This window comes from Pantherophis guttatus, chromosome 3, assembly GCF_059756535.1.
Source record: "Pantherophis guttatus breed Tessera chromosome 3, ASM5975653v1, whole genome shotgun sequence".
NCBI classification, from domain to species: domain Eukaryota; kingdom Metazoa; phylum Chordata; class Lepidosauria; order Squamata; family Colubridae; genus Pantherophis; species Pantherophis guttatus.
The window spans coordinates 68,253,854-68,277,543 of NC_142065.1; the positions used below are offsets into that span (position 1 = coordinate 68,253,854).

The 23,690-nt window shown below is 37.5% G+C and overlaps 1 protein-coding gene across 5 annotated transcripts in view; it reads left to right on the forward strand.

The window, feature by feature from the left end:
* Positions 1 to 23,690, forward strand: part of PATJ (PATJ crumbs cell polarity complex component) — a 149,221-nt gene that overhangs the window by 93,918 nt on the left and 31,613 nt on the right. For all 5 annotated transcript variants that reach the window (XM_087889789.1, XM_034415224.3, XM_034415226.3 and 2 more), the window contains 5 exons: positions 1,209 to 1,405; positions 11,435 to 11,526; positions 17,908 to 17,980; positions 22,371 to 22,442; positions 22,799 to 22,919. In XM_087889789.1, the coding sequence (XP_087745915.1) occupies positions 1,209 to 1,405; positions 11,435 to 11,526; positions 17,908 to 17,980; positions 22,371 to 22,442; positions 22,799 to 22,919 (555 nt within the window). The remainder of the gene's footprint in view (positions 1 to 1,208; positions 1,406 to 11,434; positions 11,527 to 17,907; positions 17,981 to 22,370; positions 22,443 to 22,798; positions 22,920 to 23,690) is intronic.

The following is a 23,690-nucleotide window of genomic DNA, read 5'->3' on the forward strand; positions in this document are numbered from 1 at the left end:
AGAAGTTGAAATAGATTATGTCCCAGATGTAAGAGGTCTGTAGATATTTTCTCAGCCCTTTTTCTGATTCGTGCGGTGTACAAATCCTCAGTGGAAGGCAGGGTGGTTGCAATTGTTTTTTTCTGCAGTCCTAACTATCAGTTGTATCTACCTGTCCTGTTTGGTTGCTGTGCCAAACCAGACAGTTATTGAGATACAAATGACAGACTCAATAATTCCTCTGTAGAACTGTATCAGCAGCTCCTTGGGCAATCTGAACTTTCTGAGTTGATGCAGGAAGAACACTCTTTATTGTGTCTTTTTAATGATGGATTAAATATATATAATTAATTTCTTCTTTTGAGAACGGGCATTGGAATTTCATTTTAATGTGTGTCATTGTGCAAAGAGAAAAGTGACAATAAAGGTTATCTTATCTATCTTATCTTATCTTACATAGGCTGCATGAGATAACAGTCCTGATTTAATGGGGCTGATTCTGGTCCAGATGTTCTATTAAGACTGGTTTGTGGATCAGTCAATTTACTGGAGCTGTTTCCTTCGTCTGAGGAGTCATTTCTCCAATGAAGTCATGACAGACACTGATAAAATCATCAGCATGATTTTGTGGTCTTGTGTCGTTCTTTAAATTAATACTGTATATTGCTTATTCTGAACGTTCATTGATGCTTCATCCAAGCAAAACCTGGCAGAAATTCAGGTTGCTTAAAAGTAGCTAGATGCCATGGTATGAAAGTCCCTGTTCAGATTGCAGCCAAGCAATCTTGTCATCTTTTAAACTATTTCTCTGCCTCTGTCTTAGAGCTTAGCTTTCTCTAAAGCTAAGTGTGTTGCCTTCGCTTTGATATCTTCTTGCTTTCCACACTTACCTTGCTTTTAAATTTCTTTCCCTAAAATTGTTTTGGCATTTCTTCTACCCCCTGGAATTTTTCTTTCTTCAATAAGCCTATTTAACTACTGTTGAACTGATACTTAGAGAATGAGGTTTTTATTCATTTTATTTTATTTTTATTTTTATTGTACCTTTCCAATTGAGTTGGTGATCAAAACTGTGAGATAATCTTCCAAAAGAGATTGATTAAAATATGCAAGATTCTGGATATGATACCTTTCTTTGAGCAAATATGACAAGCTGGTTATGTTGCATAGGATATGTTTTCCTATTCGTGCTATATATTTCTCTCTCTCTTTCCCCCCCCTCTTTTTAGAGAAAATCAGACAAAGATATGCAGAACTTCCTGGAGAACTGCACATTATTGAAATTGAAAAAGATAAGAATGGACTTGGACTCAGCCTTGCAGGCAACAAGGATAGGTCCCACATGAGCATTTTTGTTGTGGGGATTAGTCCAGATGGCCCTGCAGGAAAAGATGGAAGAATGCATATTGGAGATGAACTTTTAGAGGTAATTTTTGATTATATAAGGCTAATCAAATGGTTTTACAGATCATGGTGAAAAACAGTTGTTTAAGAGAACTGTCAATAAAAAATAATGGTGGGAATTGCTATATGATAGGGAAGTTATAAACAGCTCACCTTTGTCCAAAAAAATAGATCAATTGTTATGTCTCAACCTAGACTTCAGAGTAATTAAAGTGTTCTCGATGCTTTCAGGCAAGCATGTTATTATCTGAATATGTTGCCCAGTTTGTGGACTTGGAAACATCTACTTGGAAGTATTCTCTGTCCCATAAAACAATGTAATTTATATGTGTGGAGTGTAGCAATTCCATTTGGTAAATATCTTTTATTTGGGATATTTGTTCTATATACATTTTTCCTTCTATTGGGCCAGTATCAAAAGCTGCAGGTGCATTCTGTCCTCTGTTATTTTAGAGTGATCCATATTATAACTTATTATTTATTAAATTTATATGTCTCTCATCTCACTATCAAGCAACTCTGGGTGGTTTACAGTAACAATATAGATAACTGAAAAGTTAGAAATATTAAAATATTAAGTATTAAATTAAAACTTTAACATTAACAACAAATTAGATAAAAAGAACAGTCTGTAAATAGGATGGAAGTAGGATCTTATCTAATCTACTAGGCACCTCCAGAATTGGAAGCCACCATCGTGCCCCAAGCCAGTTGACAGAGTCAGGTTTTCAGGCCCTTTCAGAAGGCAAAGAGAATGAGGGCAAACTTTACCTCCAGAGGTAAAGTTCTGGAGAATGCTCCAGAGGACAGGAACCACAGAAGAAAGGGCTCTTTCCCTGGACCCTGCCAGCTGCAATTCCTCGGTTTACGGGACCCTCAAAATTCCTCTTCTGCTGGAATGAGGGAGCGGGAGAATCCCATTGGAGTGAGATGGTTCTTCAGGTACCCTGGATCCATGTCATAAAGGTATTTAAAGGTAATAGGAAACACCTACTTCTGGGTGGTCTTCTAAAAACAGTAAATAGTTAGTTAAGTTAATGTTTGCACAGCTAGCTCACGATGTAGACATTGCAGGCTCAGGAAGAAAGTGTTGCCCCAAGATTTATTTTAAATTCAGACTCAGTGATCAGAGGCAGAAACACCTAGCCCAAGAGACCTGTCGTTTTAATGGAGCTTCAAAAGGCGTGTTTACAATAAGAATTGTAGGAAAGTGTACTCTAACTAATCCAAAAAGTACATGGATAAGAACATACAAAACTGCCCTATATCTTGCCAGATAATTCATCGACATAGTCTGCATTCTCAGTAGGCCTCCATTCTTTTACAGCTTTGCTATTTATCTTTCTACCAAACATATTTCTGTATGCGTCTACTGAGCTCTGACCCTTCCATACATTTCAGCAACCTGTTCATTTTTGTACAGATAGGCAAGCTATTATTTTCTCTCATTTTCAATTGCTCATCTGCTGTGTGGGGACAATGCTAGTCTGGCAAGCATTAATAAGATAAAAAGGAAGGTTCTTTGAAAGCACTGGATGAAAAAAGAGGCAGATTTTTTTTAAAGAGCACTCTTTCTCCCAAAAGAAAAAGAATTCAGACTCAGACAAACACTCAACGTTTACAGAAATTTCACACTTTAAAATAACTGGCTCTCAGTATAATTTCAACTATGTGACCTGTGGAGCAATCATATAGAACTATCTTATTCACATGTATTGTAATCTCCCTGTCGAGCCTCTGCATATGTTGATCATGTCGCCTAAAATTAATGGGAGGTGATGGATAATGGGAGCTGAAGTAGATCTAATGCATCTTGACAACTATCAGACAGCAGCAAAAAGATATTAAAAATTGGATTTCTGCTGGGCAGATCTGGTAGGCCTATGCTGAAATGCAACAGATCTGAAGGTTAACAGATTAGACAAGGCTGACATAGATAGGAATATCAAGACACATTGCATTTTTTACAAATATATCTTTATTAAATTTCCAAAATGAATAAAATACAAAATGGGGGGGGGAGCAACAGGAAAAAAAATTAAATGGGTAACAGGAAAAGAAAAGAAATATTTAAAAAGATATAGAAAAAGAGTAAGTTCCAACTTTCTTCAGTGCAGGTAACAGATATATAATAACTTTGCCTCTTACTCTAAGTTTAAACAAAAATGAAAGGCATAACATGTAGAACATGCATAACAAACTAAAGCAATAACATTACAGGATATTTCTATCATAGGATAAGGATAAGGATAAGGATAAGGATAATTTTATTTCTATACCGTCCCTCTCCCAAAGGACTCGGGGCGGTGTACAGCCAGGTAAAAACACAATACAAATATCACAATTTAATTTAAATAATTATTAAAAGTATTACATTTAAGGCCAATTAACTAAAAAACCCAAAAATTTAAGAATTCCAAATTTAAAACTCAATTTATGAAGCTAGCCCTGCCTGTCGGAAGAGCAGGGTCTTAAGAGCACAGCGGAAAACTCGAAGGTCAGAGATCTTGCGTATGTCCGGGGGCAGTTCATTCCAAAGGGCAGGGGCTCCCACAGAGAAGGCTCTCCCCCTGGGTGTCGCCAGCCGACATAATTTGGCCAATGGCACCCTGAGGAGTCCCTCTCTGTGGGAGCGAACTGGACGGTGGGAGGCTGTTGGTGGCAGAAGGCGGTCTCATAGGTACCCAGGTCCTGAGCCATGGAGCGCTTTAAAGGTGGTAACCAACACCTTGAATCGCACCCGGAAGACCACTGGGAGCCAGTGCAGCTCGCGCAGGAAAGGTGTTACATGGGCACAACGGGTTGCACCCATAATTACCCATGCGGCCGCATTCTGGACCAGCTGGAGCCTCCGAGTGCTCTTCAAGGGGAGCCCCATGTAGAGAGCATTACAGTAGTCCAGCCGGGAGGTAACAAGAGCGTGAGTGACTGTGCGCAAGGCGTAGTCATCAAATCTGCAAATCAGAGTTTCTATCCTTTGTGAACAAGAAATCCAAAAGTAGTTTCCAAATGAAAACAAAACTAGCAAATTTTTGCTTTTCGTCAAAGTGACCAATTTTGCCATATTACTCAGCTCCATTAATTTCACAATCCATTCTTCCATTTTAGGATTTTGTGTAACTTTCCACCTTTGTACATATAAAAGTCTTGCTCCTGTTATCATCTATATAGTAAGAGCAAAGTCCTATGTTTCCTTTCAATCAATGTGTCTAAAAGAAAAACCTCTGGTTTTAATAGCGCATCAATTTTCAGTATCTTCTGAATCAATTCAGTATCTTCTGAATCAAAAAACGTATTTGGTCTCAGTATTTTTAGCACTTTCACAAGTCCACAAGGCGGTAAAAGGTACATTCATTACAGTGGTTAGAATGCAGCATTGCAGGCTAATTCTGCTGACTGCCGACTGCCAGATGTTCAGCAGTTCGAGTCTCACCGACTCAAGGTTGACTCAGCCTTCCATCCTTCTGAAGTCGTAAAATGAGGACCCAGATTATGGGGGAGGGCAATATGTTGACTTTGTAAGCCACCTAGAGAGGGCTGTAAAGTATCTAAGTGCTAGTGCTATTTCCAGCACTTACATGACATTTCCTTATACTCTGACAATTTATCAAGTGTTAAATACCAATGATATATTGTTTTATAAACATTTACTTTCACATTATAACTCAATATAAACTTCAGTCCTTTTCTCCACGTTTCCCCCTTGATCAAGCATAATATTATATCCAAAGTTTTTTGTCCATTTAATCATACAATCTTTGTTCGTCCTCTTGATTTGTTGTCATTAGTGTTTTAATATTTTAATATTAACACTTAAGATATTCATCATTCATTCAGTAGTCTCAACTTATGACCACAATTGAGCCCAAAATTTATGTTGCTAAGTGAGATGGTTGTTAATAGACTTTTGCCCAGGGGTGAAATGCTCCGGTTTGGACTGGATTGCCTGATCCGGTAGCGATTGAGGCGGATGGTTCGGAGAACCGGTAGCAAAAAACCTGCCCGCCCCCATTGCCCAGCTGAGTCGCGCAATCATCAGAGGCTTTTTAAATTTATTTTTAAAAGCATTTTTTCTACAACCTCTTTGGCCAAAAAAATGCTTTTAAAAGTTAAAAAAAAAAAAGCCTCTGATGATCGCGCAGCTCAGCTGGGATTATCAGAGGCTTTTAAAAGCATTTTTTCTACAACCTCTTCCACTGAAGAGATTATAGAAAAAATGTTTTTAAAAGGAAAAGAAAGCCTCTGCCGATCAGGCAAGTCAGCTGGGATCGTCAGAGGCTTTTAAAAGCATTTTTTACAACCTCTTCAGCTGAAGAGGTTGTAGAAAAAATGGTTTTAAAAGTTAAAAAAAAAAAAAGTTGGCCATGCCCACTCAGTCATATTACCCCCACCACCAAGCCACGCCCACAGAATCGGTAGTAACAAAATTTACATTTCACCACTGCTTTTGCCCCACTTTATAACTTTTCTTGCCACAGTTGTTAACATGGTTGTTAAATGAATCCGGCTTCCCCATTGACTTTGCTTGTCAGAAAGTCACAAAAGATGATCATATGACTCTGGGACACTGCAACCGTCATAAATATGAGTCAGTTACCAAGCGTCTGAACTTTGATCATGGGGATGCTGCAATGGTTGTATGTCTGAAAAATGGTCATAAATCATTTTTTTCAGTGCCGTTGTAACTTTGAACAGTCACTGTTCAACCAAACTGTTGAAAGTCAAGGACTACCTGTACATAGATCCCTTTCAAAATCTGTTTTTTCATCTACAAAAACAAAGTTGTTTTTATCCTATTTAAAATGATTTGACTCCATCGGTTCTATTTAATTTTCTAATTTCATACTTTTCATTAAGATCTGTTGGTTGTTACTCTTAAAACCTATTAGCATACCAAATTTCTTTAATTTTACCATTAATATTCCACCTCCTTTTAGAGCTGGGGTGTCAGACTCACGTCATCATGGCGGTGTCACATGACATATCGGGACATTTTCCCCTTTGCTAAACCGGTCGTGGGCATGACCAATGTGTGACATATCCAGCCCCTGAGCCGGGAGTTTGACAGTCCTCCTTTAGAGGATCTTCCAAAACTAACACTAGGTTATCTTCAAATAGCCTTAACTGGTTGTTAAATTATTTTAACAACCAGTTAACAAACAGTTCACCCAGGGTCAGGTTGGTCATTGTGGGAAGCATGGCCCATCCCTGTCCTCCGCACATGTAGGACAAGTCTCCCGCGATGGCCAACCTGATGCTGGGCAAACCGGTTGTTAAATAAATATATATATATATATGTCTTTTTCTTTTTCGTAGGCTTTTATGTGCATATTCTTTCTAGCCAGGTTTTACCTACGTAAACTAAGTTGTTTTTCAGCTCTGGTTGTGTGAAATCTCATTCACAGAATCCTGGGCACTGCGCTGCAATGGAGAAATGGGAAATGGAGCAGCCAGCATGAGGAAAGGAGGAGGAACAGGGGAAAAAGGAAAACGGCCTCCTCCTTCCCTCACGCTGGCCGCTCTATTTCTATGCCACAGAGCTTGCCCTGCCCATCTGTGCCTGGACCTGGCACCTGGGGAGTCTGTTCTGCAGGGGGCTCCATTTGATTTACAGGAGAGACTTGATTAAGGGGGGGCAACAATGGAAAGGTCAGTGAGTGCTAAGGACTGCCTTTCTCAAATTAGAGATTTGATGGGAAAATGCAGCGAGATGGGAGTTCTGTGGAGCTTGGGCTCTTCTGCCCAGGCAGGGCTTTCTGCTTTGCAGCAGGGATGAGTCCATCAATATTTGGCTGGCAGTAAAGAAGGGGAGCCCTTTCCTGGGTCGGGGAGCCCCTATGGCTTTCCCATGAGCTTTTGCCACAAGTGGCTACTGGCAGCTGGGGAGTGGCCAGGCCCACCAGACCCTTCTCGCCCCTTCTCAGCACTTGGCAAAGGGAAGCACCTTGGAAGAGGAAGGCACTCTTTCTGGCTTGGGCATAATTACCTCCTTCAAGATGGGCAGCCATTGCTTTTTATGCCTCTCTCAGGAAGACACCTCCTCAGTCCATGACAAATGCCACCGAGTGGGGTATTCGCAAAACACAAATTTTATTGCCATTCTGTCGCTTGCTCTGTCCCTGAATGCGGTCATGGGAGGGGCACCGCAGAAAGAGGCAGAGCAGGCGGGTGCATCAAACCAGAGGCCTTTAGGAGAAGCACATTGTTCAGGGGCAGAAAAGAGACGCAGGAGGGCACTGCTCTCGTATTTCTTCTTCTTTCACTTCGTTGGGGCTGGAGGTGCTCGCTGCCTTGAGTCACCCTCCTGCTTTATCCAGTGACAGAGATGGCAACTTAGGAGATGGCCATGGTTTAATTACCACATTTAGCATGTGATGGAATCCTCTTTCTTTGGCCACCTTTCTTGGGGGAAGCGAGGGCATCTGGGAAGTGGTGGAAGGAGGAGAGAGAGAGAGGCCCGCAGGGTTATTGGCACATTTCCTCAGTGGTGTCTCAAATCCATGGAGGATGGCAGGGCCGCTCCTGGCCTGCATGGTGGACTATGGCACCAGGTGAGCCCAGAAAGAGAGAGAAAGAGAAAGAGACGGGGGGGGGAGAGATACAAATGGTTGACTGGCATGTGGCTGACAGTCGGCTTCCAGTGCCGGAGAGGGCAGGGAAGGGAAGTGGCCAGGCTGCCACTGCCTTTCATTAGGTTGTGTGGAGCGATACAGGGCTCCTCTTGCTGTCTCTTCTGCCCCCCTCATCGGGCATGGCAGGGCTTCATGCCCCTCACTTCGGCCGGTTCGCCAAACTCAAGAAAAACTTAGCTACTGGTTCAAGCGAATCAGCTGAATCCCACCACTTGTGCAAACCAGCTGAATCCTACCACAGCCTTAAATTAGACATTTCTCGGGAAAACTTGATTTTGCAGCTCAGTTGCTTTTTAATAAATGTCTTAAACTTCCTTTTCAGAACCAGAACAATATTAAAATGACCTCATTTGTGCTGTGAATAAGCATGGATAAACAACATATACTGTAGAATATTGAGAAAAGCTTTCATTTACATCGATCTAGACAAAATGGATGACACACAAATCTAATAAATAAATAAACGAATTTGCAAGAGGCAGGATAAAATATCGTGGGACCACCAACATATCTAACCTACTTTCTTCAAAGAAATTCCCTGACATATAAACTCCTCTTATATTTCTGCATTAGCAGAATTTTAACTTGTGGGTTACAACAATAGGCAGTCATACTGATTCATTGCAAACTATTATTATTATTTCAAAGAAAAAGTATTAAAATAAGAGAACAATAACAATAATAGTAATGTAATAATTAATTATCTTATTTAATGCTTCTCCTCCAAGTTATTTGTCTATACTCTTCTGTTTTTGACTACTGTAATTAAGTAATTAAATCAACCTGTTTTAAAAACCAGTTAATGATACATAATTCATTTACAAAGCATTTATAAGATTAATTTTAGAGGGCAGAATATTAATTCTTGCTTAAATTTTCTCCAGGGGATGAAAGTAATATTAATGAAATGTAAACATTCTTGAAAAACATAAGACTAAAAATAATCAGAAATCAAGAGTTAACCTTGAGTGCCCAGTTTAAGCTAAGTAGTTTTAGAAAAGGAAAGCAAACAGTTTAGTAGGAAAAATTTTTTCAGACTAATAGAACTCCCTTCAGGAAACAACCATAACATCCTCTTCCTTAAATTTCACCTATTAGTTTTCATTATCTTACATGCCACATCCCCCTTCAGCGAAATATTTATGATGCCATCTGCTCTAAAATTGTTGCTTACAATTGGAACTGTCTAGGTTAAATAATGTTTTTAATTTTTGTTCATAATTTGGCCACTCTGTTTCATTCATTGATCTTATTTCCTGTTGAACTTTGCTGTTTCTTTTTCCTATTTACCTGCATTTCACTTGCCTCTAAATCAGTAGATTTTGTATTAGAATAAACAATAGTTCATTCTTCCATGAAGCCTGCAAGAAATGTCAAAGTGCTTGAGCTTTTATTTTCTCAGAAGAAACCACATCATGCTCTGTGTGTGGGTACTCATGTTTTAGGGACACATATTCACAGTTTATACAATTAGCAATAAAGTAGCTCTGCATCCTGCCAATAAAGATCAAACTTTCTGACTTTTCATTGGAAGCATCACAGGTAGTCCTCGACAAACAACAGTTCATTTAGTGACTCTTCAAAGTTACAACGGCATTGACAAGAGGGACTTATGACCATTTTTCACGCTTAATGACCATTGCAGCATCCCCATGGTCATCTGATCAAAATTCAGACACTTGACAACTGACTCACATTTAGGATTGTTGCAGTTTTCTGGGAATCATGTGCTCCCCTTTTGCAACCGTCTGATAAGCAAAGTCAATGGGGAAACCAGATTCAATTAATAACCATATTACTAATTTAACAAACGCAGCGATTCACTTAACAAATGTGGCAAGAAAAGTAATAAAATAGGGCAAAACTCACTTAATAAATTTCTCATTTAGCAACATAAATTTTGGGCTCCACTCTGGTCATAAGTTGAGGACTACCTGTATTTGATTAAATCTACACCTGAGAGTTTGCAGCTGCTTAATGTGCCAATCTGTGACATCAGGTTTGACTGTTGAAAATGAACAGCATGTTTGGCTTATACCAGGGGTGTCAAATTTGCGGCCCATGGGATGGATGTGTCATGCGTTGGCCACGCCCACCTCTGTTTAGTGAAGGGGGGGAAGTCACGATACATCATGTGACCACAATGTGACGCCGCGAGTTTGACACCCCTGGCTTATACCTTTGGCATAGGTACATGAGAAAATTTCAGTGAAAGGATTTTTGCTTACATTTAAAAAGGCACAACTCAGACCTTAGAAAGAAGTCTTTAAAAGAATCATCTTTACAAAAATGTATGCAATGTATCGAGCAATTAATTTTATGTAATTCCCCACTTTCATCACTAATTTATTTTAAAATTACAGTCCAATTCAGTTTTTAACACATTTTCCCAGCGCTTCTAGCTATAAAAAATAACCGCAATATTTGATTTTCGGGCTCTGTCTGACTTCGGTCTATAGAAAATGATATTTTCCAACTTATATTTTTTTAATTTTGCTACAACAAATAGCCTTAATTTCTTTAAATTTCCATTCCTAGATTTGTTACTTCCCATGTATAAAGCCATCTTTGTAGCAACTAACATCCCAATACATTTATTAATCTTGACAGTGTCATAAAATGCATAATATGCAAATATACATCTTGCATGGGAATAGGGCCATTAAATCAATCATTTTGTGTGTGCTCTCTCTTTCTCTCTCTCAGAAATTTAATTGTACAAGAAATAGAATTTTTTAAAGCAGCTAGCATACCTGAGAGTGTTTGCAAAGACACAGCTAAAAGTTAAAACTTGCTTTGCATGGAATTCTGCCATTCTCAAATTTCTAAGCAGATGCCTTGAAAAAGATTAGCCTTAATTATTTTTTTGCCTTTTGTGTATTTGTACTCATTGTCTTAATAAAACTGCTGGTGTGCTTACATCTCTTCTGTAATGCTGATCTGTGGCTTTAGAAAGGAAAATTGTAAACTAAGGTAAAGCTCCAATATGGCTTGACTTAATATAATAGGTTCCTGGATTGTAGATTTAAATCTCCTTTATTCTGCAGCATTTCTAATACATTCAATAATATTGTTTGAAGTTGCATATGCCCCAAATTATGTTGATGCAATCAATCTTACTCCCCAAATTATAGCAATGACATAATTATTTCCTGTTGATTATCAGCATTATTCACATGATTGGTTAATGTAATGCTTTAAAAACCAAAAAAACCCAGAAACATCCTGTTTTTCAAGGAAGAAATTACAGTCTCTTCATCCACCTTGCCCTTTTGCTTTTCTTTATTTTTGGCTGTAACTCAAAATAAGATTTAGAGAAAGGGAGGGAGAGCTATCCAATGTAATAAAATTACAAAGTAATAGTGGACCTTTTGTTTCTTTTTAATTGGTAACTGTGCTAAATGTTCTTTACAAAACAGATAAATAACCAGATTTTGTATGGGAGAAGTCACCAGAATGCTTCTGCAATAATTAAGACGGCACCATCAAAGGTCAAACTGGTATTTATACGGTAAGAATGATAATCATTAACAGTTGAGCTTGATGAGGTCAAGAATTAATGGCCTGAACTGGGAAGTGAGAAATAAAAGATTCGGTATTGTCATAAAGCTGAAAGCTACTAACATGTTTAGTCAAGGGCAAAATATTTAAATGTTTTGTTTTTTTTTAATTTGATTTATATGCCTCCCTTCTCCGGAGACTCAGGGCGGCTTACAATGCGTTTTGTAACTATTTTGTACCAAAAGTGAAGGCTAAGCTAAGTGATATTAGCTATGCAGAGAAAAAAGTGAGAAATTAATTTGAGGCAGTAACTTCATTAGGCTAATTGAGGATTGCACAGTCAAGCTTTTGAATTTGAAGAATTCTTCATCATGCAACTGTACTTTAGAAAAGAAGAAAAAGCGGAGGAAGAATAACTGTGGTTAATAATGTGTTCAGGCCAATTGTAGTAAAGGAATATAACATTTCAATACATCCCAAAGGTGCTTTTTCAGGAGGCAGTTGGACTTTTGTGTTTTTCTTTGAAGACATTTCGTTCTCATCTAAGAAACTTCTTCAGCTCTGAGTGGATGGGAATGGAAGGATTTATATTCCTTGCAGACAGCTGGTCAGTTGCATTCTTTTAGTGCAGGGGTGTCAAACTGGCAGCTTGTGGATCGAATACGTCACACGCAGGCTACGCCCACCCCAGCTCCGCAAAGGGAAAAAAGTCGTGACATGTCATGTGACAGCAATATGATGCCGTGAGTTTGACACCCATGTTTTAGCGAGTCATTGAGGCCAGCTGGTAGTTTATCAGGGTCATCAGGGTCACCTGAGTAGTGCAAATGGGTGTGGAGGCTTCTTGGAACTGTTGAAAGGACTGTGTACTGGACTGGTGATAGATGATGTTGTATCCCTTCCCTTCTGTTGAGAGACGGCTGTTTAATTTTGACATATATTACCCCTATTGCAAACCATTTTGTCCAAAATGTGGACTTCGCTGTCTTCAAAATAGGATTCTCAAAAAAAGCTTCTTTGATGGAGAAATAAGTAAACAGCTGGATTTACCCTCTCTATTTTTGAAACTATTAAGAAAGTGTTAAGTTGTTCGTGGGTATGCGCACGCACACCAGTTTCTAGATAATTTAAGGTGATGCTGTTGATCTTTGAAGCCATTCAAGACTTAGCTGTGTATCTGCAGAAGCACCTTCTCCAGAACTTTCACCTTCACCAGGATTGTCTTGGTCCATTAGATCTCGTAGGCAGCAGGTGCTAGTGGTCCCATACTTCTGTGAAGTGAAGGAGCCCATGATGGTGAGAATAACAGAATAGCAGAGTTGGAAGAGACCTTGAAGGTCTTCTAGTCCAACCCCCTGCTTAAGCAGGAGACCCTATCTCATTTTTGACAAATGGTTGTCCAGTCCCTTCTTAAAAGCCTCCAGTGTTGGAGGTATGGTGCCAGCACATTCTGGAATAACCTCCTCATGGAGATCAGACTAGCCACATGTCTGGTGGATTGATGTTAAAATCCAATTTATTTTGAGGGGATTTTCTTGATTTAATAGATTGTGTCATATTATAATTTTATTTACTTATTTAAGTAAACAATCTTCTATTTTTATTGTCATTTACATTATTCTACCATATGTGTTTTAACTGTTACATGTTGTAACAACTCTGAGTGGCTTGCAGTTGAAGAAAAACACAAAAAACCCTGAGGAAAAGTACATTTATTTATTTATTTATTTTGTATTGTGTATGTGGTTTTTAGCCAGAATTAGATACTCTTTTTTAGGAAAAGATCAAAACAGCCATTCTTCTCTTACCTGATACTTTCAGATGTGTTGGACCTACCAACCAGTTGTTGAAGGCTAGTCTATACATGTTTTGTTTTTTATAAAGGAGAATGTTAGTAGCTCAGGATTGAACTAAGGGGTTGCTCTCTGAGCTTATTTGTTTTCTTGCAGACATTTCATTAGCCAAATTAGGTAACATCATCAGTGCTAGTTTTATTTCTTGTTTGGAAGAAAAATAATGGAAGAGGGCTGTTTCTGAGTCTCTTTCCAATACTCAGATTTTAATACTGAACAAAGAATAATGTTGCTGAGTTAATGTTTACACCATATGTTTGTTTTGAAATATATCTTAATATATAGTTAAATCTTAAACTCTACTATGGCTAAACTCATGACTACAAAGGAAAAGCAGTACTATTAAAATAAACCCTCTCCGCTTTTTATTCCAAGACTGGATGATTAATGATCTTGCTTCCAGCCTCCTTTTCCTTTTACACAGTTATTGAAAATTAAATGTCATGTACAAAAGTTTACTCCCTGCTGCTTAATTGGGAAATGGGTTGGGAGAAAGCGTGGCAAAAAAGATATACAGAATTGAATGTGTTCATTGTGACTGGGCATGATGCAAGATATTAAACGACCAAAAGAAATTTGGTCCTGTTGTAACTCTAAATATGTTTGGTCTTCTTATGTATTTAAATTAGAATATAATCGCAAAAGAAGAATTTATCTACTAGAGGTACAATGTATAGATTGAGCTAATCATTCTAATTTCTGTAAAATTTATAATATGTGAGAAGTTTTCAATCTCCCTATCACACATGGGCAAATACGCTCAGCCGCAGGGATTTTGCTATATCTGCCTTGAAGAAATGCAGAGGACAATCTAGGCCACATTCTGCCCATTTCCTCAAAGGAGAAAAGTTCACAAGCCAAAAGGAGTCCCATGTAGGATGTCAAGATGGAAACCTAATTACTATCATTCTATTCATGAGAATTCCATCTCATCACTAAAGTTGTTGTTTGGCAAATTTAGGAATTGGAAGGAGATAGTGGAAACTAGGGGCAATGACAAGAGCATGTTCATTTGTTACAATGAGATTTGATATTGTCTTTGCAATAAAGAGATCTGAGCATGCTCAAAATAACTTTAGGAACTTGATGTCTGCCCAAACAAAATATTTGAATTAAAAATGAGATCAAAGGGCTCCTAGGTCTTTTCCTCTTTAAATTTTAACATTTTAACTTTACAGGAAATCAGAGATAATTCATGAATAACTTCTCTTTTCCCTCATAATTCAGTCATTAATTTTATATTGCTTAATAGTTGCAGGATGGGGAAACAAAAGGCAAATGCTTTATTTATTTATTTTATACAAAAGATAGATTATTTTACTGTTTAAAATATATCTGTAATGGAACAGTTTTGTTTGAAGCAGAGCTAAAATACCAGCAAGCACAACCAATTAGATAATGAGAAGCAGCCTTTTTTTTTGAGCTAAATTTTTGTTTTCTTTCTATGATGAATTTGGCTTTATGTGATTAAAAAAATTGCCTGTTTTAAATCATGCACAATGCAGTTTTAGTGGAGATAGGAAATGGCAGATGCCAAGAATACATAAAACATTCGTCACCCCAGACATAGAGCTGCTGCTCAAAATGGCAACCCAAGAGAGAATTGTTCGTCTTGCCATGAAGAAATGTCGTGGTTTTTATTCTCAATGCATATCACTGACTTCCAAGTGAAAAGTATTTTTGTCTGATTTTTCCAGCAGATAGAACTTTTCTGCATATATGAAAGCTGTATGCCTTCCTCCCTCCCTCCCTTCCTTTCTTCCTCTCTTTGAATCAGACCCAGAAGCAAATAGGCAACGAATGGCCTTAGTATTCTAGGAGTGCACATAACTGTCCATGCTGCTCTGTTCTGTATCAGTTGAAGCTTCCAGATATTTTTCAAGGGCATCTCTATGTAGAGTGCAGTTGTAGTAGTCCAATCTGGCATGAGAGATTCTTAGCAGGGCAACAGGCAGACTGATACATAAGACAAAACTGTGCAAATTCCCTCCTAGTCATTATTGCCAGCTGCTCATTAAGCAAGAATCATGAATCAAAGAGAATGACTGGGTTGCATCCTGGGTCTGTCTAATATTTCCTTAATTTCCTTCTCAGAACCTCATGTCCAAATTTAGTTTATAGCCATTAAATGGGATTCTGACCCGGCCAATCATATGACTCTAGTGAATATGCATAGTTTTCTAATGACATTCCTTGATTCCATTCATTTACTTTGTTCATTATATTTATCTTTTTTTTTTACTTCTCTCAATCTTGCTTTTTTCTACTCCATTTTCCACTTTTCATCCTCCATTTGCATCAGATGCTCTAAATATTTGAATTTCTAGCTGTTGATCATTTTCTCAAAGGAACAGTTAACCCACCCACTTTGTTTTTGTCCAAAATCAATCAATTAGTTCTTCTTAAGGTCTAGGATAAACCTCTATCCTCTAAATCTGGCTGAAAGTCTCCCATTTGATTCAATTTCTTCCAATTCTGCCATGTTTACCTTGGCCGTATTATAAACAGATTTCGAGATTAATGGTTTCCTGTCTTATTTCCTTTTTTTTTTTCCGAAGCATTCTATAACATTTTTCCAAATTCATCTCTTTTAGTAGTTTCTCATTCAAGATATTTCTGAATGAAATCTTGAATGCACATCCATAATCTTAATATATTTCAGTTTCTGGCATGATCTATGTGATCAAAGGCCTTGCTGCATCAATAAAGCAAAGGTTAATTTCCTCCTTAAACACTCTTGCCCTCTCCTTTTATCCAACTAAAGCTAGCCATCTGATCTCATGGCCTCCTGCCCATTCATTTATCTTTTCTCTCATCAACCATGGATGTTTTCTTCTGTGCAAGATCTTATTCAAAACATTGTATGCATGAGAAGTATTTCAATGATTCAGTTAGATTCTTTCCGTGCAACTGCCTTCTTTAGCATAGCTATATACAAGGATCTTTTCCAATCTCTAGCCCGGGTGGTAGTCCTGGCCACATTTATCATGTTAGAATTGTTGACACTTTAGCTAATACCTCTGCAGCTTTAAGCAGCTCAATCATTTTTGGTTTTTGGTTGCTATGCTATTTTATGTTGTTTCTGCTGTTTTCAGTTTTGGTTCTTTATTTATACAATATTTCCCTTTTGTTTTTTGAGCCACCAAGACTCATGCAAATGAGATGGGTGGCCATATAAATGTATTAAATACATTTAATACATTTAAATCTATTAAATTTAAACATAGTAAAAATTTCATCTCAACCTGCTCCTTTTCTTTGTGACAGCTATTCTGTTGGCCATTGTGTCATTGTGTTTTCTAGCAGAAACAAGTTCCTGAATACTGAATACTGTATTCTCTAAAAACTTCTTTTAAAAAGTTCTATAAGAATGCTTTTGCCTGTCTGCAATTCATTTTGCAAAAGTTTCATCTCCCATTTTTAAAAGTCTTTCCTTAACTTAACTTAATTTGCCTCTATTAAATCTCTTCCATTATTATTCTTGAGTGCTCCGGTATTTGTAAATTCTTCTTTAAATACCATCATCTTCTTTTCCTTCCTTTTCTCTAAAAGCCTTGGTTAGGGTACTGCAGGTTACTTCTGCTGCCTGTCAGCTCCCTGCAATTTGGCAGTTCAAATCCCACCAGGCTCAAGGTTGACTCAGCCTTCCGTCCTTCCGAGGTGGCTAAAATGAGGACCCAAATTGTAGGGGGCAGTATGCTGACTCTGTAAAACGGCTTACAGATGTCTGTAAAGCACTGTAAAGTGGTATATAAGTCTAAGTGCTATTGCTACAGAATAAAATTTCAGAGTCAACTTTTTACTTTACCAACTTAACAAATACTAGCCATTTCTATAATAAAAAACCAGCAAAATCCAAGAGTTCATTTTTTTTCTATCTCAAGCTCCAAGAAGAAACAAAGCTAGATATCTTATTTTCTCTGAACAAAACTGTCAATTTTTGCCATTTCCTCTAGCTCCATCACTTTTCCCATCCATTTTTCTGTGGTGGGGACTGGAATATCTTTCTATTTCTGGACATATAAAATTCTCATCACAGAATTCCAAATCTTTTTCCCAACTCCTTATCTAATAATCCATAGAGGAAGACTTTTTGAAATAGGATTATTCTGCACATCCACATCATCCTTTGGAAAATATTCCTTGTTTTGTCATAAGGGTCTTGTGTTAATTGTCTGCAACTGAACATATGGAAATGAGCTATGTTTCTCCAAATAATGGTACCTATACATCCAGCATCCTAATTACCTTGCTGTGAAGCAGCATGAAGGGACAGCAATACATTCTTAATTTTGCTTTTTAAATGCTTTTGTCATTGTTGTTTTGGATGCAAGTATTAAACGCAGATGATTTAGCAATCTCAATTTGGTTGGTATTTTGAAATGAAGGACCTAAAACCGTTTTGTGAATCACAGAGGAAAGGAAGTTGTAAATATGATAAACAACTATATCTCACCAGAGAAAGGGCAGCGAGGGAGATTAAATGTGAGTTGTCCTTTCAGTTTGACTAATCAATTATTTTTTCTCCTCACCGTTAGCAATGAGGATGCATTTAACCAGATGGCTGTAGCTCCTTTTCCATTACCCTCTTGCACTCAGCCTTCCAATGAGGTAAGATGCTTTCCAATGTGTTATAAATGAGAACAATTAATCATAATTAGCTTTATATAATCCCAAACATGTATATAATTAAATCTTCCACTCTCCCTAACTGAGCATTAGAAATATCCTTTGGCTACAGGGAGAACAGTTACTGAGTAGTGTAATCAATGAACAAACATTTTCACAATGTAAGTTAAGAGCCATTAATGGCAGAGATGAATTGGTCAGAAAACTTGCATTTGTGATATTATATTGATCAAGAAAAGTAAATCAAAAGTATTTCATTTGATAGTAGCAATACCTTAAAACTGATATTTAGGCAAAGTTTCTTTTGGAGTTAAAATGTACTTTCGCTCAGTCCTAGAAAGGAGGCAGAGAAACAGCCAGTAATACCCAGAGTCTTCTCTTAGTAACCATAATAAATGTTAATAATAATAAATAATAATAGCATGCAGTGTAAGTATTCAAAAGTAGTATGACTAAGTTATGTACATTCATAAAAATAATTTCATTGTCAAATATGTCCAACTTAATTTCTGTAGATTTTTATGAAGTTAGCCCATATTGTATAATTAGAATTGGATATCATTTAAATTCAGGTAGTCTTTTGGTTATGACTGCAACTGGAACCAGAAAATCTGTCACTAAGTGATATGGTTGTAAAGCACAAATCATGTAATCATATCATTTAGTGATGGCAGTCCCAATTGCCATTGTAACTCCAGAACTGTGTAGGTCATTCAGGAAGAAGCAGGAGTCTTAGGTAAGCAGACTTGCAGATGAGAGCTGTGGGCAGATAGTTGCCATGGATGGCAGGAGAGGACTGTGGGCAGACACTACAGAGTAGGGTAGATGAAAAGGAGCAGTAGGAGAAGCAACTTGTGACTCCTGTCAGCTTCCACGTTGACTTGGCTTGTGGGAAGCCAGCAGAAAACGTCACATGAGCATGTGACAACAGCTTGTTGTGATTTTGTAATCATATGCTTGGCACTGAGCACCCAGATTGTAATCACATGACTGCAGGTTGCAATCATAATGGCCATAACTCCAAGGACCGCTTGTTTAGCATCATCAAACTTTGAGTGGTCAACGGCTATCTCAACAACTACCTGCATGAAACAAAGTCAGAGAAATTATTGCTGCTGCCTTATCCAGAATGCACTGAAGCTTGGTCTTCCTAAAGCCAGTTTCTACACCAAACACAATTCTCTGACATCATGCATTACAGAAGACTATAGTTTTCTATTGGATAAGATGTTCTTTTGCTATTTAACCAGAAATCACAGTTTGAAGAAGCAAAGATACAGTATGTGCAAAACTGCAGCTTTTCTGTTGGCAGCTGGAGAAAGCTACTGGCTGGCTCTGACAGTGCATTCTTTCGTGCCAGCAGGCAGAGAGGATGGGGGTGGGAGCACAGCAGCAGTGCAAACAGTGAGGAGGGAGCCGAGAAAAAAAGCATCTGTGTGATGTGGTTGTGGGAGGAAGATGACAAAAGACAGAGTGGTGGCAGCAAAATGGATGAAGGTGACTGAACAGCACTTTCCACATTCTGCCTGGAACTACCTCTGAGCACATTATCTAAGGTCTCCTCATACCTGGAATCATACATAGAAGGATAAAACACTCAGACACAAACTGAGCAATGTGATATATGCAGTAAAGTGCAGTGAAACATGTACAGATCTGTACATTGGAGAAACAACCACTTCACAAAAACATGACGCAACATAGGAAAACAAATTGATCAGGACAAGATTCATCAGTCCATCTGCATTTGAAAGACAAAGATCACTCTTTTGAAGATAGCAAAGTCCACATTCTAGACAGAGAGGACCACTGGTTTGAAAGAGCAATCAAAGAGGCTATCTACATTAAGATTGGGAGTGATACGACAACACCTATCTGCTGTTTACTACTCAGAGAAAGCAGATCAGTGGTGGGTTCCTCCCGGTTCGGTCCGGTTCGGCAGAGCCGGTAGCGGTGATAATATGACATCACCGAACCGGTTCTCCCCCCCCCCGCTCTCCCACCCCCCCACCCCCCACCCACATTATTCTTACCTTTTATTTGGTCCCACCCCCAATCTATTGCTGCCTCCTGAGCCCCAGCTGATGACTAGAGGGAAAAAAACTGTTTAAACTCTTGCCGCGGGGTTTCAAAGGGCCGTCCTACAGCTGATCAGTGTTAAAAGCAAACAAATGAGTCGGGTCGTAAGAGCGAGGACTGGTCGTAAGTGCGAGGACCTTCCAGAAATGACTCTGACCAGCTAGCCACGCCCACCTGGTCACATGACCTCCAAGCCACACCCACAAAATAAGCCACGCCCACAGAACCGGTAGTAAAAAAAATTAGAACCTACCCCTGAAGCAGATAAACATCCAAGGGACTTTTGAATGAGTGCTAATGATCAGATGACTGAAGTCCAGTTGTCTTTTGAAAAAGCATATTTGGGACAATCATGACCTAGATAACTGAGAATCACATACATAGAATCCTGTTTAGGAAAAAGTAATTTTGTCCGTCAAAATTACTTTTCAGTGTAAATTACTGCTCAGTGTGCTGACGTAGATTAAAGGACTCCAGGTAGTCTATTTGAGTTTGTCAGACCTCAGAGCAATTGGCTATCCCATCTAACTGGTCTACCGTTAGGAATTTTTCTAACATTGTGTCAGAATCTGCTTTCCTGTAACTTTAAGTACAATGACTTTTTAAAAAATTTAGAAGCTATACTTCTATTTCCTGGATTCTCCTTTCTCCTCTTTGTGAAGACAAGGATAACTTTTTTCAGTTGTCTAGCATTTCACCAATTCACTAGGCTTTCTCTAAGGTAATATTCAGCTAGATTACCAGGTATTTCGGTAGCCCTACAGTACAATTTGTCAGGTGCTGAAAATTTAAAGTCAATTTGGGAGACTGAATTCTCCTTCACAAAGCCAGATAAGTGGTCTTGGGCCATTCACTTTCTCTCCACTCTAGGGAAGAGACAATAGTAAACCATTTCTGAAATCTTGCCAACAAAACTTCAACACTGACTTGAAGGCACACATGCACAAATGCACACACACAAACATACTCTAATAGGGAAAGTACAAAGAGCAGGGTGAAAAAGCAGGACTAAACTTTGAGGCTGATGGAAACTAAATCTCTCTCAACACTATATATACAGTTTGTCAGTAGCCTTCTTTGAAAAATGAACAGAATTGCCACTTACATCTCTAGGATCTTCAACTTCCTCCTGAGATTTCCATAGTCCTTGGTGATAAGGGGTTGAAGCTCTTCTTTGCATTATTATTCATCTCTACAAGTATGACTAGGAATAGATTATAATCAGTGAGCCTGATATGATTTGAAAATTCTTTTAATTTATCACTGAACCTTGCTCCTAGTGTTTGAATGTACAATCTCTTTGCACTATTTAAAACAGGATGTCTTCCTGGATTTGTGTAGCACCTAAAAATGTGAATAACACAAGAGACATATGCATACAAAGAGATCAATCAACATTATTGCAGAGAAGGGAATTATTTTCTACTGTATTTATCAAAGTATATATTGCTTATAAAAGAAATGTTTCAATAATTGAAGGAAAAATAATGATTGATTGCCTTAACAACTACATTTAGATTTCTAAAAATATAATGCCATCAGATGTGGGAAGTGAAATTTTTATATGAGAACTATAACCTGTATGGTGGGAAAGATTCAGTAAAATACCTTTGTTCACATTAATGCCCCTATTAAGATTGTACATGTAGTGATATTCTGTACATAAAAAGAGGAAAATGTTAAACAATAATACTGACAGTAAAGCTAGTATGGAATCAGGGTTTCACTTGGCTAACAGTAGCCATTAAAATTAATGCTTCACTTTTCCATGTCAAGTAGAAGTAGTAATGTAGTTATTATAGTTATACTGTTATATTCGTTAGACTAGCTTCTAATCATGCTATCCTTAAAGTCCACAAAATAAGTACAATATTTGTAGTATCTTTTCCAAATGGGCAAACAAATTTGAGTGTCAAGCATGGTAAAGTTCTTCCAACACTTCAATCACTTTAATTGATGGATGGATGGATTGATATATTCAAATGCACAAGTTACATTCAAACAAACAAAGGTAAAATGGGTTAGACTCATATTTTAGTTCAAGGCAAATCAGTGGTAGTTTAATCAAATTTTACATTTTATATTTATCTTAGAGAATGTTATAAGTAAAGTTTGATAAATTCTTAAGTCACAGGACAATGGCAATGAGTGGTTATTTCTGGACTGAAAACCAAATACCAGCTTGTTGACTTAACAGAAGCAGCAGCATGGCAATTGTTGATGTTCATAAAAGTAATTGAACACAGTGTATCACAAACTAATATTTTACAATTTATGTATCCATATTGATTAGGATATCAGCAGCAAAGCTGAAAAAGAGGTGATTGAAGACCAGCAAGTTGAGGCAGACCAGCCTCCAGAAAATGTGAGTATTTTAATTCTATTGTTTTAAATAAAAAAGAAGTGGTTTTATTTATTAGTCATTGTGGTTTTATTTTATATATTGACAATTAAAGGACACACATAAAATAGCCCAAAACATGAACATTTCTTACAGCTTTTCGTTAGTTTATCTTTACGTATTTTCTTCATACATTCATGTAAAGATATATGAAACTAGTCTTCCAAAAGTAGACAGATAATTTATTCCTAGAACTGTTAACTGTCCATTCCTGATTCATCTAAATATTATCTGCCCAATGGTTTAAACTTTTTGTTTAGAATTTTATATGAAGTTAAAAATTCAAATACTGATTTTATTTTTCTTTTTGCCTCTCCCAGCTTCGAAACCAGTTAAAGCAAACAACGTTTTCCACAGTGAACCCCATCCCCATCAATTTACATGAGATTTCTTTGGCCCCCGACTCATCTTATCCTCCAGAGCCAGAATTCAGCAATCAAAGTATGAACCTGTTATTTTCATCTGAAGAAGTACTTTGCGTTAATCCTCAGAATTTAGGGTGGTAATATTGCTTTTTAATTTTTTTAAAAAACTAACTTTAATTAAAAAAAAACTAACTTTAATTAAAAAAAAACTAACTAAGGTAAATGTCTTAAGACATTTAAATTGTTTAACGTATCGCCTAAATTACCACAACAGTAACTATGGTGTGTCAAATTTTTCAACTTTCAATTTCCAAACATTAGAGGTGCTCAAAAGTTGTGACCTGCCTTGGGGATTGTAAAGATATTTTGGTTACTTTAATATAATTTAGATGTGCTTGGTAAGTAACTACATAAATATCATACTTTTTAACATTTGTTTGTTTCATTTAGCATGTCCTTTTTATTTTCATAGAAATGAAAGCTTTTTTTTTTTAATGAAGTTTATTTAACGTCGTCTTCTTCTGCAGTGGCTCTTATCTTCTGTGCATTTAATTAAAATATTTGTCACCTTGACATAGGGTGTGTGTTTTAATGCTTTTCGATTCTATCCAAAAGCATTAAACATATACTACATATAAACATATACAAGAGCATTAAGAATGAAAAAAATCAGTTTTCCATTAGAATAGAATAGAATAGAATAGAATAGAATAGAATAGAATAGAATAGAATAGAATAGAATAGAATAGAATAGAATAGAATAGAATTCTTATTGGCCAAGTGTAATTGAACACAGAAGGAATTTGTCTTGGTCCATATGCTCTCAGTGTACATAAAAAAAAAGATA